Raw genomic sequence first — 14,925 nt, forward strand, 5'->3', positions numbered from 1 at the left:
ATTTCAGAAATGATTTTATCTGACTCAGTCCTGATTAACAAAATGTGCTATTATGTTACTTCACCTCTCAAAATGTGAATTAACATATGATCTACAATGAAGTTGATGACAATGAAGAGTTTTCATGGGTTACTATGGTCTGTCACACTCATTTCTCTTAAATCTCCTGTGTTGCCCTGCACCCAAATGAAAATATCCTGAGTTACGACAGCACAGTAGTGATAACCTGCCACCAACTTGTACTGGGCTCCATAAAAACAAACAAACCCTCCTCTATATTGACTATAGCAGAATCTAAAGAGGTCCATTGTGTGTCAGCCCTCTGACAGGAAACATGAGTTGTTTTTATCCAAGCTTACAATCATTATATCTTGATTTATATTATCTAGCAATTTGGACACTAATCAACAGCCATGACAATATCTCAAAAATAATGCAATAAGCAGATATGTATTGTTCAGACCAATGCCCAATATCACAAACCTGTAAACTAGGGCTGCACAATTAATCAAAATATAATCGAAATCACAATATCGCCAAGTGCCATATCCAAATTGCAGGAGCTGCAAAACAAAATATGGACATTTGTTAGACTATTTGTGATGTGCAAAAGCTTTGTTTCTAGAAGTGTATAATTCAGGACATGTTACAAATTGTTCACTCTACAGTGATATATATATGGTAAATGTTTGTGAAGATTCCATAGTTTCCAAATACACACGATAACTCAGGATGAAGTTTGGGGAATTCTTGAATTATGCAGCTGTGAAATAACATGAAGTTGCATTTCTGAATATTTCACTCAGTGTAAACCTCATATATTTACATATAAGTAGAGCTGGAATACCTGATAAGGTGTGCTGTAAGACTTTCTTTAAACATGCTCAAATTGAAGGAGCAGTAAGCAGCGTGGTTCCGGGTGGCATTCGTCTGTTCTCGCGATATCCTACATGCCCCACTTTCTTCTCGTCCAGCATGGCCGCGCTGTATGAGGGTTACACGTTGTGCGGACTTGTTCCAGCACAAAATCTGTCAAATTCAGGCATTCAGGGCATCGAACAGGAGAGAGACAGTGATCATGTCATCGTCACGGACTCAACTAGATCCGTTACACTGTACAAGGTAAGTTTTGGCGTTTGTTTTGATGAGGCTCTCTTAGCCTGGGCCAGCTGATCAGTGCGACCTGTAAAACTCGTGCTGGCATCGTCGGCTCTTTTCAGCAACAGCGACAGAAACCATAGACAAGGAGTACTTTATAGCTGTGATAGTACTATGACTCCCTTTCCGTGATAATCTTCATGTAGGGTCGCACAGTGTGGAGTAATCCCATGCTAGTTTACAAAAACATGCAGGGTATGTTAGCTAACGTTAGCTACATCCACCGCAAGGCATATTGCTAAAAATGACTTCTGTTCAGCAGGCTCAGTGTGCATCGAGCTAATGTCCTGCAAACTTCAATGTAACCTATCAGAGCTGGTGTTTCAAGTACTTCTTCCATTATCCTAACGTGAATGACTGCAGTCAACAGTTTGGACCGGCTAAAAACATTCAAGTTACAGCTTTGTGTGGTTCAGATTAGGCAGCTACAAGATTACACTGCCAGATTTTTTTTTTTTATTGAGTGTTAATAATGATTTTTACTTCAGGAACAAGAGTGGCGTTTACTTTAGGCCACAGTTTATCATGGTGGACTTTATGCCATTGTCAATATTGCTTAAATTTAGCAGTTTAGTTATAGGTAAAGGGAAACGTGATGATAAAGCATGTGATACAGTTGGTAATACATTATTGGAGAGAGGAATGGTATTAATCGTTCCTCGCTTTTGTGGTTCTGGCAGGTGTCAGACCAGAAGCCGCTGGGCAGCTGGACTGTCAAACAAGGTCAGAGTCTGACCTGTGCAGCAGTCTTCAACCCACAAACCAAGGAATATGTGGTCATCTCAGACAACAAGGTAGACTTTTTCAGCCATTCTTGTGTTGTATGTATGTGTGCAGAGCCCCACTGACTTGCTGTCAGATTGCAATTGGCCAAAAATGAACCAACCGAGCTAGTTATTCTTCCTTTTTCATAAGTAAAGAAGGCAAATGCTGTCATCACTAAGTTTAATGCAAAAGCAATGACTATTGCTAACTGTGTTCTTGAGTTTACTGCATTATTTTGCATGACTTCATTCCTCCATCCACTTGTTTACCAGGTTTGCATTATCGGTTTTCCTCACCCACATTGTTAAAGTGATTCACCACTCAGCTGTAGTACTTTTTAAGGTTCAAACATTCTCATTCACAGTATGAGGTCGTACTTAAACATAAACAAATGTGGATTTTACTTAACTTTTTTTGGTTTTTGTTCTTGTCTTTAAGGTGATCAGAATTTGGAAGGAAGAAGACCTACTATTAGATAAGGCCTTCAAAGCAACTGTAAGTCTGAGCATGGATGTTCATCTTCTCTGTCAGGAGACACGCACCAAGCATGCTCCACATTTCTATTCACACTCTATAACGCTTTGCATCCATTCCACTTGAACATTTCCAAACTGCTGAATTTAGGTTACAGAAACTTGAGAGCAAAGTTTTCTTTCTTTCCACTGCTGGTGTGCTGCACGGTCCCATAATTGGCTGTGATTATTTAACATTCTAGACTACGGTGCTCCTTTCTTGTACAAACTCTCCTTAATCTGAGAATCATCCATAGTATTCAGTGTAACCAACCAGAAATGTCATTATAGGTTCCCTCACTGATTGTTGATCATTCCTGCCTTTTATGTATATAATCTCTCCAGGTGTTATCAGATATCTGGAGGGTCCAGTGTGTACATGGAGGGGAGCCTGTGGTCTTGTTCCAGAGAGGAGCTGTGAGATTGCTGGACTCTCTGCTTTCTGCTCCCCAGCAGCCCATAGAGGAAGTCCTGGCTGCAGAAGAGGCCATCAGGTCAGTATCATTACCTGCATCACACCCCCAGTGAATCCCTTTTGTTATAACCTTCAGAGCAAAGTTCAGAACCCGGTGCCCCCCCCCCCCCCCCCCCATGTCCCCCAATGTTGCTAATGAGTCTTCTTTTTTGTCTTCAGGTGGAGTACAAACATAGTGGCAGAGGCACAACAGTTTGTCATCTTCACAACTGAACAGGTAACATAATTTTAAATATTTGGCTCTCGATTTAAGACACAAAAACTAATAATCCGGTTCAATTAATTCAGTTGAGTGTTTATACACCTTGTATCACAATACAAAGCCATAGGGACAGTTAATTCAGTGGCATGCTCATGTGCCTGCATGGAAATTCAGGTGATTGACATGAATTTAAATGACCAATTTGTCAAAAAATAATTTTCTCCATTCTTGTTCCTCATTGGCTTCAGCCATAAACTCTTAGTTATTGGTATTTCTAAATGCCTATTTGCCTTGAACGGCTGTCACTGTCTTCCCACAGAAAGGAGATCATTTCATCTACCTGCAGAGACTGAACCCTAACACCCTACAGCGGTACCGGCTGGAGAGAGAAGAGCCTGGTCTCGCCCCGCTCAGCTTCTCTGTCTCCTACAGGGATAAACACATCCGCCTGCTTTATCTCTGTAAGCCTGAATTTCCTGTGAAAATATTTTTAGTGTCAGTGTTTGACAGCACAGGCTCGTTTCATGGACTCAGGAATGAAAAAGGGTTCAACACAGTGGGTGACAAGATTTTTTTCTAATAGAAATGAAAACAGTGTTTAATTGCTGACAGTGTTAGCCAATGACGGTAAATTCGCTACTCTGCATGTAGGAGGTTTGCAATAAAGAAAGACACATGCGACAGAGTGTTCTCCAAAACCCGACCTGTACCTTTCCCAGTTTATATTGCGTAGATATCGTTTCCACAGTGTTACTGCTAATGGAGATCAGCCTTGCAGAAAGCATCACTGCAGAGAGAAGTGAATGATCCTAGTTCAGCGTGTTATTATCCGCAGACATTGACATGTGTACTAATAGCCACTAGGGGCAGAAAGGCCAGCAGCAAGTCGGTGGCTGTATGAAAAAGTGAAATTACTTTACAAATCCATAAAGTGTTTCACACAAAAAATAAGTGATGTGTTGTAGTTTTGCTCACACAGAGTTTAATGTATCTCGTTGTGCGGTCAGTGATGTTTTAATTAAATGACGCACTCTAAACTTAGGATCAGAAAGTGTTCAGGTCTGTTTTTGCTCATACACTGTGCTACACAAGATGATATATACATGATAAGTGGGGAGTGTCATTATTAATTCCGTCTAGTCTCTTCCCTCAATAATCCTTTTCACTTTCTCTGCCCCAACATTTTCCTTCCACCAAGACCCAAACGGTCATGTGTACCAGAGTGTAGTCTCTGTGCGGGGTCTGGGGACCGAAGAGGGGACTCAGGCCCTTCCGCTTCCCCGTAGCCTGATGCTGGCTCTTCCTGTCGGCGACGGCCTTCTGGAGACAGCATCAGCCCTGGTCCTGGATGAAGCCCATGTAGCTGTTGTGGGAGTTCCACATCCCTCTGCTGGAGCTGGTAAAGGTAAATCCAGTTTATTTACCCTGCCCACAGTAAAGACAGCAGGTCTCTGTACTCAGACATGTCTGTTCTGACGTTTTCAGATGTAATTAGCCTGAGCATCTGGACGGTTGGTTCGCTTCTCACTCCACTAAAAGCACTATTTTAAGTATGACCGATCTTAATGAAGTCTGTCCGGGACACACAATGAGGCTTTCAGTAAACAGTCAGTTTAAATGTGTCCCAAAATAACAGGGAATTTTGTTTGTTGAAATTAAAATGAATTTATAGGTTCAATTTATTAAAACTTAAATTAAATGAACAAAAGGCTACTACTCTAGTCTTCAACTGCAGTAATTTTAACAGGTGGACTATGTTTAAAGAATAAATGTATTAGAATGATAACTTGAAGCTATGTGACTCCAGTGTTTAATGTGAGTGTCTGTTAGTTCCTGAGTGGCTCTGTCTTTGTTTTTTTTCAGACTTTCTCTGCATCTGGAATACCAATTTCCAGACGCTTCAGGCAGGAAAAGAGATGGCGGGTAAAATCTATGGGCAGGTAGGGATTCTTTGGTGTATTAAATTCAGTTGATCCACCAAGCTGGTTGTTTTCTAATGTTTCGTTGTATGATGAGTGGATGAAACCATACACTGATAATGACTTTCAGCCATGTTGGCAGCAGGGCCTTAAGAGCTCACACAGGACAATCGCCGGAGTGTTCATGGGCCTTTTGTTGCTAATGTTAGAAGTATGCATGAACCGCGCACTCGGGCTCCATTGTTGTTATTACTGCAGGCCAAGGTTCCCTGTCCTTCCAGCTGCTGGGTGCTGAAGGAGGACTGTATGACTTTGGTAGAGCATTGTGCCTGCTCTCCACTGTGACAGGGTTCACTGTCCCTCCTCACAACTTTATGGCAGTTTACAATCTTGAAATAGTCACATAAATAGACTACCTGGGCAGTCTGTTATCTATATTATGTTTACTTACACTATGAATATTGATTTGTTTTCATTTTCTTTTCTCTCTGATGTAGCTATGGTGTTATTCCAACAAGTTATTCATTCCACATGGGAAAGCCCTCTCTGTTATACCATTTGTTTGCCCTAAATCTTCCCTGGCCTCGGCACTGGGGAAACTAAGGCAGGCCAAGACTGAAGGTGAGCTAAGACCATTTTATTGTACGGGGACTGTAATAATTATAATAACTTTTTGCATCTGCAAAAAGCAAATGATATACACAGGACATAAACCTGTAACCTTTTAAAGCTGTATGCCTGATTTAGCATAAGTAATTAGTACAGCAACAATGTACTGTATAACACATATTCATTCATGTGATCAGTTGTCCTTACTGAGGCTGCAGCACTAATAGTCATGTCTGCATGGAAAAGTTTGTTTTCACTCAATACAGTGTCTTTTTTTCAACTACAACAGAGTCCAAATCTCCAGCTTGTGTACCATCTTGGAATAACATTCTGCACGGAGAGAAAGCTCAGCCCTCAAGAACTGTGGAGACCAGGAAGACGGTATGTTGCATAACTGTCTTTAAATGACTTTTCAAGGCAAAATAAGGCAAATTACTTAGATACAGCGAGGCCAGATGTTTTTTTTGTTTTTTTTGCTGCATGAATTGCTAGTGCATCAACCCCACACTGTTGCCTTGAAAACTCACTTTCAGTGTTTTCTCAGGCCTACGGTGTGTATATGAAAACAACTTCATTCATTATACTAATTAGCACGACCTTCAAGTGAAATTAACAGAAGTTGCTGCCTGAAATGGTGGTGCATCATTCACAAAATGTCGAAAGTTATGTAACTTGGCAAAAGAAAAATGTATAATACTACAACCCTAACGTATTTTATTGTTTAGGATTTGTTACTTTATTTGTAGTTTTGTCTCTAATGGGAACCCGTATGAATTTTACTCTTCTTTGCATCCAGAGAACAAACCGTAAGACCCAATCAACACCTTGTTTAACAACTGACCAAGTTCTGGCGCTCATCAAGGTAAAAAAGTTGATTTTTCATGGCTCTCTATAACGGTATACTCAATCCGCACGCTTCCACGTAACAAGGAAGACACATTCTGACATGGAATAATTAACATAATATTTTATTTTCCCAATGTAGACAGCACCAGTAGAAGATGTCCAAAAAGAAGTGGAGGGGCTTCTTTCCCGATCAGACATCCAGGACTTACAACCCTCTGTGGGACAGCTGGTATCAATCCTTGTGTCCCGGAGCCTGGCTGATCCAGCCTTCTACACCCCGAGCACCCTGGCACAACTCGTGAACACTCAGTGCCTCTGCCACAGGTCAGTAGGGAAAGAAATGAACTGAAAGACTAAAATGTTGTATCTCAAAACCGCTGTATTTACGCAGTCTTTATTCTACAGCATGTATTTCTGTTGTAAATACCAAACCCTTGCATTTAAATGAAAATGTCGTAATTGAGTTGGTTTGCACTGCAATTGCTGTGATGTGTGAAACATGATTTGAATTCCCCAAACCACACTGACAAGTAGCATAAATCAACCATTATTATTTCTGTTGACTGTGACCATTTCACCATCATGATCTTCCACAGTGCGTGTCCTGACCTCGTGCTGTTGGCCCTGGAGAGGAAGGATTACTTTCTGTGTCAACTCTGCTTGCAGTTCTTCCCTGACATCCCTGAGGCTGTCACCTGTGCCTGTCTTAAGGCCTTCATCAGGTAAAATCAAAACTTTAAGAATGATGTTAAATGATGGTTTGGTGAGCACTATAAATACAGGCATGAATTGATGTCTCTGCCACTGTCCTTTTGATATGACCACAGGGGGGCACTAAAGTAGTAATGTTTGGGGGGGGGGGTTTCTGTAAATAGTGGCTTCAACAGGTGATTTAAATGTTTGGTTTGATGCAACACATTAAATATCCTTCATATGATATAACAGAAGTGGTTTAGTGTTTTAATAATCTGATTATTAACTTGACTTGATGTAACATACAATGAAAAACTAACAGTGTGCTGTTCTACTTTCATCTTGCAGTATGCCAGACGTCGATGCAGAGAAAGCGAGCCTGGAGCCCGACAGCGTCTCCTTCATGGAAACCCTAATCTCCAGGGAACGTGGCCCGGTTGGCTTGCAGAATGGTTTTAGCCCCACCTCCTTTGACGAGGACCGCTCAGACGCCCTCAGTGGAGGCGGTGCCGTCATAAAGGCCAGAGCGGAAAACAGGGAGAACACCTCAACTCCATCAGAACAGATCTGTCCAGTGGGCTTACACAAGGCGGTTCTTCTGTATCCTCCCAGTGCACAGTCACTCAAACACAGCTTCTCACCATTCTGTCTATGAGGCCGCTACTCGCATTCAACTGTATGTTTGTCTGTCAGATATTTTTATACCTTGTATTGTGAGTTGCTGAACATTTTGTGTATTAGTCAAAAACCTAAAGACTAAAAAAGGTAAAAAAATATGAGATCTTAACTCAACCTGCTAAGAAATGAGGTCCTGCAGACGGCGTACAGCGACACTTTCCTCCTCCCACACCTAAAGGATCTCTCCTCCCAGCATGTTGTTGTAAGTAACAGAAAGTTTAGGTGTTGAGGTTGTTCATCAGGTGTAAACTATAGGTACAATTTACAGCTCTTAAGTCCTGAGTCCTTATGCATCATGTCTGACTATCTAGGTCTGTTTTATCATTTTTATTCACATAAAAAAAAAAACAACTGATATGTAGATATAGTTAATTTCATGTTGCACGTCTAATAGTCTGTTCTTGGAATATTCTTGGTCAGTTATAGACCAGTGTTAATTGTCTTTCTCGTCCAATCAGCTTTTCCTCCAGTACCTGCAGTTCCTCTACCTAAAATATTCCCAAGATGCTTTCCCACAGAAGCATGGATTGAGATCACCAAGTCTGACTCAGGTATGTGTCAATGTCTAACTAGATAATTAGGGTGCCCGCACTTGACATATCGGTGCAGGTAGTGTCTGTCCCAACAGGACACATTGTGACAGATCTGGACGCAGAAAAAAAGGTACTTTCTCACATTGCTGACAGATGGTGGGGGTCAGACTTTTATTATAACTAGTTCATAGGTCAATGTCAAGAGATGAGAGTTGTTCGGAGATAGATTTAAAGAAATGCAGCCAGGGGAGAAACAAAATATTTAAGTGTGATCATATTCGCCAAAATCCCATCAATATGATCTAAGCTTGGATATCACATTCATTTTTAGTTTGTCCAACATTTTTTTTATAAACTTCTCATATCTAACAAACATGTAAAATCACTGCCATCGTGATATACATAATTTACTAAACTCCCAACAATAATAGCAGTAAAAAATATTTTAAACGAATTGTTGTCCACGAAATAGCTCAGTTTGTCAGAAGACTTACATGTCTAACTCTGTTTTTCTTTGATTGTAGATCATGGATTGGGTGTGCTTGGTGTTGGACGCCCATTTCACAGTGCTAGTGATGACTCCGGACGCCAAAGGCTTACTGCTGAACCTCCACAGCTTTGTTAAGTCTCAGGTAACAGTCTCCCCATTGTCTGCTCTGTAACTGGCTGCATGTTGGTTTGATAATATTCATTCATTCTGTGTGGCTCCTGTTACTGTAGTTGTGTAGAGACAGTGTTTATAATGGCCAAACCAATATTGAAGTTTTAGCAGAAAAAAAAAATGCCACATGTAAAAAGTTACCTGGAAGAGAATTTAAAGCAATTTGCTTCCCTGTGTCCTCAGGTGAGGCTGGTTTCTGAGCTTGGAAAGATCGAGGGCAGCCTCCAAGAGCTCAATAAGATGAAAGTGAAGAAGGACATCGGACAGTACTCCATTGAAGTCATTGAGCTGTTTTAGAATGTGTACAGAATACTTTTAATAAACCTTTGAGCATATTGTCTCCTCCCAGCGTTTCACCTGAATTGGTTTCAAGGTTGTTTACATGTCTCGACTGGTATTATAAGTGCTTTTTGGCACAGATGGAAGCCATCAGAACTCAAGTTGCATGAGTTTTACTGTTGGACGTTGAATTGACTTGCTGATGCTTTTGAACCGTTTTAAACTTGTTTAAGCTGATGGAAATTTTGCCATTCAGATAACATGAATTGCATGATTAATTTAGACTGCTTATATGTCAACCTGGTTAATAATGGGTTTGTAAAATACATGTAAAAGCAACCTAATAGAGCAGTGTGTTTATGGTTTTTAACATTCATAATGAGACTCAGCCTTTGAACACTTAACTGTGAGTGAATGACTGTATTTCGTATTTGTCCTACAGCTGAATATTTGTAAGTCTGTCAGCTCTGACTGTACTGGATTTTCCACAGGAAAGTCTTTTTGTTTAATACAGTTATATAACAATGGAAACTGTTGATCTGTGTGTGAATTTTATTTTTATTAAAAAGATCAATATCAAATAGAAGAGCATGACTCAGTGTTGGATGCATGGAATTAAGTGTTTTTTTTCTCCAAGTTTATAATTTGATGACAAAAGATGAATAATTCGTATTAATATTTTAGTATTTTATTTGTGGTAGTGTTATCAGTATTATTAGGTCTATGTACAAAACTTTGACTAGGTGTAATTCACCTAACTTTTGTAATAACATTTGTGGTTCTTTGACTCCTCACTTACTACTACTTTATATACAGTCTATTTCCCTAATAAACACCTGATTCGGTATTTGAAAACCACCTGTGCAGATTACCTACAGTAAAACATTTGGACTTTTCATTGCGAGGGTGATGAGGACAGCGGTATGGGCAAACAGAAGTGTGTAATAGGCCCTGTAGAAATAAACTACACGTGATGGCAGAGTTCATGCAACAGCTTAGAGTGTTTTCTGGATGGGTGGTACGGTGGCGTCTTGGCCGTTGTATAGCTGCCACAAAAACTATAGCTTTAGCTAATTATGCCATTATTTGGTGGCTGTTACAAATGTTTAACTCACCGTTGTAAAAGATCCGTTGTCGGCAGGATTCGAACCTGCGCGGGGAGACCCCAATGGATTTCTAGTCCATCGCCTTAACCACTCGGCCACGACAACTGTACACATATCTCTGTCAGGCCGATCAACAATAAACCTATTTTCAAATAAATCTTTAACAGTGGTTCACGTAATTATTTTTGCAATATCTGCTGAGGAAAAAAAAACTTAATCTCCTGTTTAACCAGCTAACTAGTTACTTGGGCTGTGTTTTGTCTGTGGCTGATGTAGCCACCCAGGTTAAGAAGAGAAAAGCAACCACAAGCTGAGACGAAAAAATGAATTTAAAATGTTACTTCTCTTCAGACATCAAGTCAAACCCAGAGCGTAAGACAAAATAAATGCTAGAGTCAAGGGTGTCGCTGGCCACCAGATCACGGTGCTGCGCCTCTACTTTAGTCTATTACATGTTATTTTAGGCTACATTGTTTCAACAGATGATAGCGCACTGTTAATTTCAGTTTGGTTAACCGACCTGACTGAACTGACTGAAAATTGAGCCAAGTTTTCTTCGTAATTATTAAGAAGAAAATAAGCCATGCAAAATGCGTTTGGCCAAGAAATACACCGGAGCATTTTCCACATTCACGCATTTCCAAACCTTGTAATATGTGTACAGTTAACTTTTACGAGGACTTGTTCATGTTCATGTAATAGTGCTCGATGTCGGACGTATGCTTATCTTCTCGCCTCGCATTACTGTGACGACGATGGCGACAGGGCCGACATGAACGATGGTGTTTCACTGAATACACTTCATACACCTGTGATTAAAACCACCCAGCAGGACCGGCTAGCACTAATAAAATACTATTGGTGGACGGCGTTTGCATGGATAAGTAATTTTATGAGCTAGCACGGCAATTGAGTCTATTGTGGAATAGAGAGTCACGTGACCTCGCATCTACTCAGGCCTGTTAGTGTTAAGTTAGAGAATAATTCAGCACGTCCGGCTCCGTTACAGTGAATTCGTTAAAACGAAAACGTTTAGAATTTGTTTTTGGATTAATCAAACTGTGATGGTGAAAAACAATAATGGATAGAATTGGATGTGATACTTAGGTTATGTTCTGTACACAACTGTATTTATTATTGTGCTGTTTTTTAAACGTTTCCCTTATTTTATTTTGAAGGATATGCACTATTCTTCCGGTATAATCACTGTATGTTTGTGTAGATTGACGCAGCTCTGGGGCCTGCTGTGTTTTCAACGGAGGGAGAGCCGAGAAGAAAAATGGCGTCTGCAGGCGACCCAGAGCGGGACACCGGCCATTCAGTTTGAGCTTTCCGCCCTGAAATTGAGACCGGGGCTTGGTGGGGACTTTCGGGAACCGTCACCAGATCCATTGGTTTTTTTGTACCCCGTTTTTCTCCGGTGTGTGTGCCTTACTCAAGCACCGAAATTGAAGCGGAACAGAAGAGACTCTCTCCTACAATGAGGGGGAGAAGAGGAAGGCCGCCCAAACAAGCAGCCGTGATGCGGGAAGGTTCACCCGGGCCAGTCCGCGGCTCTCGGGGCGGCAGGAATAGAGGGATGCGTGGACGGGGAAGAGGCAGAGGACGGGGTCGGGGACGGGGAGGAAGTGGCGGTGTTTGCGGCACTAGCTCAGCCGAGGTGGATACAGAAATCTCCGGCCGAGAGAACTTTCATTCGTCCCGGGGCCGCAGGAAAGTTGGAGGCTCCATCACGGCGGCGGCCGCGGCATCGCGGGGCAGAGGAGGCAGAGGGAGAGGCAGGGGGTCGAGAGGCGGCCGCGGCAGCAGAGGCGGAGTGAGGCGGCCTCAAACCAAGGTAGTCTACGACGACAACAGCGACGAGGAAGATGATAATTTAAGCTACAGGTCCGACGAAGATGAACTCCTGAACGACAACCCTTCGTCGGATCTTGAAGAAGAGGAGGCCTTGGGAAACGACTCTGACTATCTGGAGGAACTACCATATGATGATGATGCCAGCTACTGTACCGAGAGTAGTTTTAGGAGCCACAGCACGCTCGGTAGCACCCCAGGTACGTTCGTTTGCAAGTGCACGCACTTTAGCAAAGCATGTTTGCATTACTTAAAGTGTGCATTTTATTTTTAGCTCAGTACAGAAACCAAGCCGCATTGTTCAAAATGGAGCTTGCACTCAGAAACAGGCCTTTGTTTACCGTGTGCTCTGCTGGCCGCTGGCTTGCAGATCGGCTCCACGCTTCAACCGGCTCTCACGTTTTTAATTTTTTGTCGGATCAGCACATTTTTTGTTGTCAATTTATAATGATTAATATGTGTTTTTTAACCGGAGTTTTTCCATGCGCGTGCCGTATTTGACGTGTTTTCTTACACATTGAGAAGCAAGATGTATTTACTGCGTTTGCTACTTTCCATTCATTTCATTCATTCAGTATTTCTACTTATGCAAAAGCAGACTAAGTCCACTTTCTGTTATGTAAACTGCGCTCCATCAAAACACCTCGTCTGTAAACATTGTTTCCAATTGGTCTCAGTTTGACAGTTCGTAGTTTCCCCATAGCTGTAGTACTTAATTAAAGTGTTATCCGTTAAATAGATAATCATTGTTTTTTTTGTACGATCAATAGACTTACACATGTACCCTTTCCAACTGGATTTCAGAAGACATATTTCCGTTACATAATGCTGCTAAATGAGCTTGTCCAGGTCTTTGTTTTGAAGAGAGGCGCTCTTTTTTCACTTGTTGCAAACATGTCATTACAATATTACGTGGTGCACCGTTACCATAGTAACCCCTCTTATGTTTATCAGGTGAGCAAGTGAGATCCATCACATTCCCAGTGATAAACATACATACTAATAATATTGTGTCTGCAAAAATCAATTGACACCTGCTGGTATGTAAAGTAATCCACTGGCAGTGTGCAAGCTACTGGAAGTAATTCTGGATAGGATTAGAAAAATGGTTGTACAGGTAACCCAGACTAATGTACTTTTTCTTTGAAACAAAAGTTTAACTCTACTTAAAAAAACATTTCTTGCCTGTTACTTGGTATATTTGCTCTATAGCACTTCACAACACTGGTCAGGCCTAGTTGAAATTTAATTGGTTCAGGGATTACACACATACCTCTCAACTTCCATTGTCCAAGCCGTCTGCTTTTTCTAAAGACGTGTGAACTTGGCAGTATGGTGCAGCTGAGTGTGAGGGGTCTTTCATAAGACCAATAGTGACAGACAGACATTACAGAGCTTTCGCTGTCATAGGCACATATATCCATGCTTTTTTCAAAGTGAACCCATGATCAACCCCTGGTTGACCTGTTCATACCATACTGCTGTCCCAGCCTAATCCTTGGCCTTCACCATTCATGATACAGCCGTTTCTGCTGCTGTAGTCGCAACACTATCTCTGTGTATACATCACTGCTAAAACCACTGAATCATACTAGCCCGAATTCAAATACATCTGCTAAATGTTGAATAACTTTGTCAGCCATGAATGCATAAATGTTTACAGGGAAGATACATCATAGCAGGCAGTGTGGATGCAGTGGTGTAATTTTATACGATTTGTTTTTTTGGTCTACTTATGAAAAGTTAATGCAGCAACCCACACTCTACAGTGATGTCACAGAATCTGTGAGATTGAGAAGAGCCCACGACAAAGCTAACACACAGCAATATGTACAATATAATGCTCATTTTATAATGAGTAAATAGCAACAGTATACTAATATTATGATGATCATAGAAATGTTTCTTCATTCTTTCATAACAAAGCTGATCTGTGTCAGACAAGCACGTAACCCTGGTCAGGAGCAGGGTTGTTAGGCCAGGTCAGACGACCTGGATTGACCCCCCCCAATTCAACCACAAAAGCAGGCTTGGCTTATTCAACATCACTATGTTCAGAAATGGATAATGTACACAGACACGCACAGTCCAGAAGGAATACACAGGTACAATATATATGCTGCAACATCTGCATATATTTCTCTTGCAAAAACAGAAGCAGGTTTATAAATCAATCTGAAGTATTTCTTATTGCCTTGGGACAGGAGTGTTCTTGTCTATTTTTTTATAATGTCACTTCCACAGTGTCACAGTGTATTATAAATAGCACCATTCACACAAGCACTATATTGAGATTCCGCCATTCCAATAATTCTATGTAATATTTGGAAGGAAAGGGAATTCAAATGTAATTGGTATATTGTTATTGTATCCCATTTTAATAAGAAAGGGATTTGAAGCTTTGAGCTCCTCATACACATTGGTGGCACTTTGGGTTACCTCTTGAGGAATCACCAAGCTGGAAGAGAGAATCTAACCAGATTGTATTCTGAGTCTCCCCAGGGATACCCTCCCCGTGCCTGCATTGCTGAAGGCACTGTACTGTTGCAACATCAGAGAGCAGAGTTTAGTGAGACATCAAGGATGCTAATAAGTTCAGGCGTAATGTTGCATTGAATAACGGTAACATAAGATA

At 41.2% G+C, this 14,925-nt stretch overlaps 2 protein-coding genes and 1 non-coding gene across 11 annotated transcripts in view; 2 read left to right on the forward strand and 1 right to left on the reverse strand.

Annotated features, from left to right (window-relative positions):
- The first annotated feature begins 129 nt into the window (after positions 1-129).
- On the forward strand, positions 130-9,916 carry nol11 (nucleolar protein 11). Its single transcript, XM_056372291.1, has 18 exons — positions 130-1,122; positions 1,839-1,952; positions 2,362-2,418; positions 2,781-2,929; positions 3,070-3,127; positions 3,432-3,573; positions 4,311-4,517; positions 4,976-5,052; positions 5,529-5,652; positions 5,930-6,021; positions 6,437-6,502; positions 6,626-6,810; positions 7,083-7,208; positions 7,528-7,779; positions 7,981-8,059; positions 8,316-8,408; positions 8,915-9,022; positions 9,235-9,916. Exons 1-18 carry the CDS (start codon positions 976-978, stop codon positions 9,346-9,348), a joined length of 2,190 nt encoding a protein of 729 aa, XP_056228266.1. The 5' UTR covers positions 130-975; the 3' UTR covers positions 9,349-9,916.
- A 543-nt stretch (positions 9,917-10,459) lies between these two features.
- trnas-aga (transfer RNA serine (anticodon AGA)) lies at positions 10,460-10,541 on the reverse strand. Its single transcript has one exon. It is a non-coding gene; the product is annotated as a tRNA-Ser (tRNA).
- A 1,136-nt stretch (positions 10,542-11,677) lies between these two features.
- LOC130165986 (nucleosome-remodeling factor subunit BPTF-like) overlaps positions 11,678-14,925 on the forward strand; it is a 43,018-nt gene continuing 39,770 nt past the window's right edge. For all 9 annotated transcript variants that reach the window (XM_056371208.1, XM_056371210.1, XM_056371211.1 and 6 more), the window contains exon 1: positions 11,678-12,490. In XM_056371208.1, coding sequence (XP_056227183.1) covers positions 11,917-12,490 — 574 coding nt within the window. In that variant the 5' untranslated portion in view covers positions 11,678-11,916. The remainder of the gene's footprint in view (positions 12,491-14,925) is intronic.

This window comes from Seriola aureovittata, chromosome 3, assembly GCF_021018895.1.
Source record: "Seriola aureovittata isolate HTS-2021-v1 ecotype China chromosome 3, ASM2101889v1, whole genome shotgun sequence".
NCBI lineage: Eukaryota > Metazoa > Chordata > Actinopteri > Carangiformes > Carangidae > Seriola > Seriola aureovittata.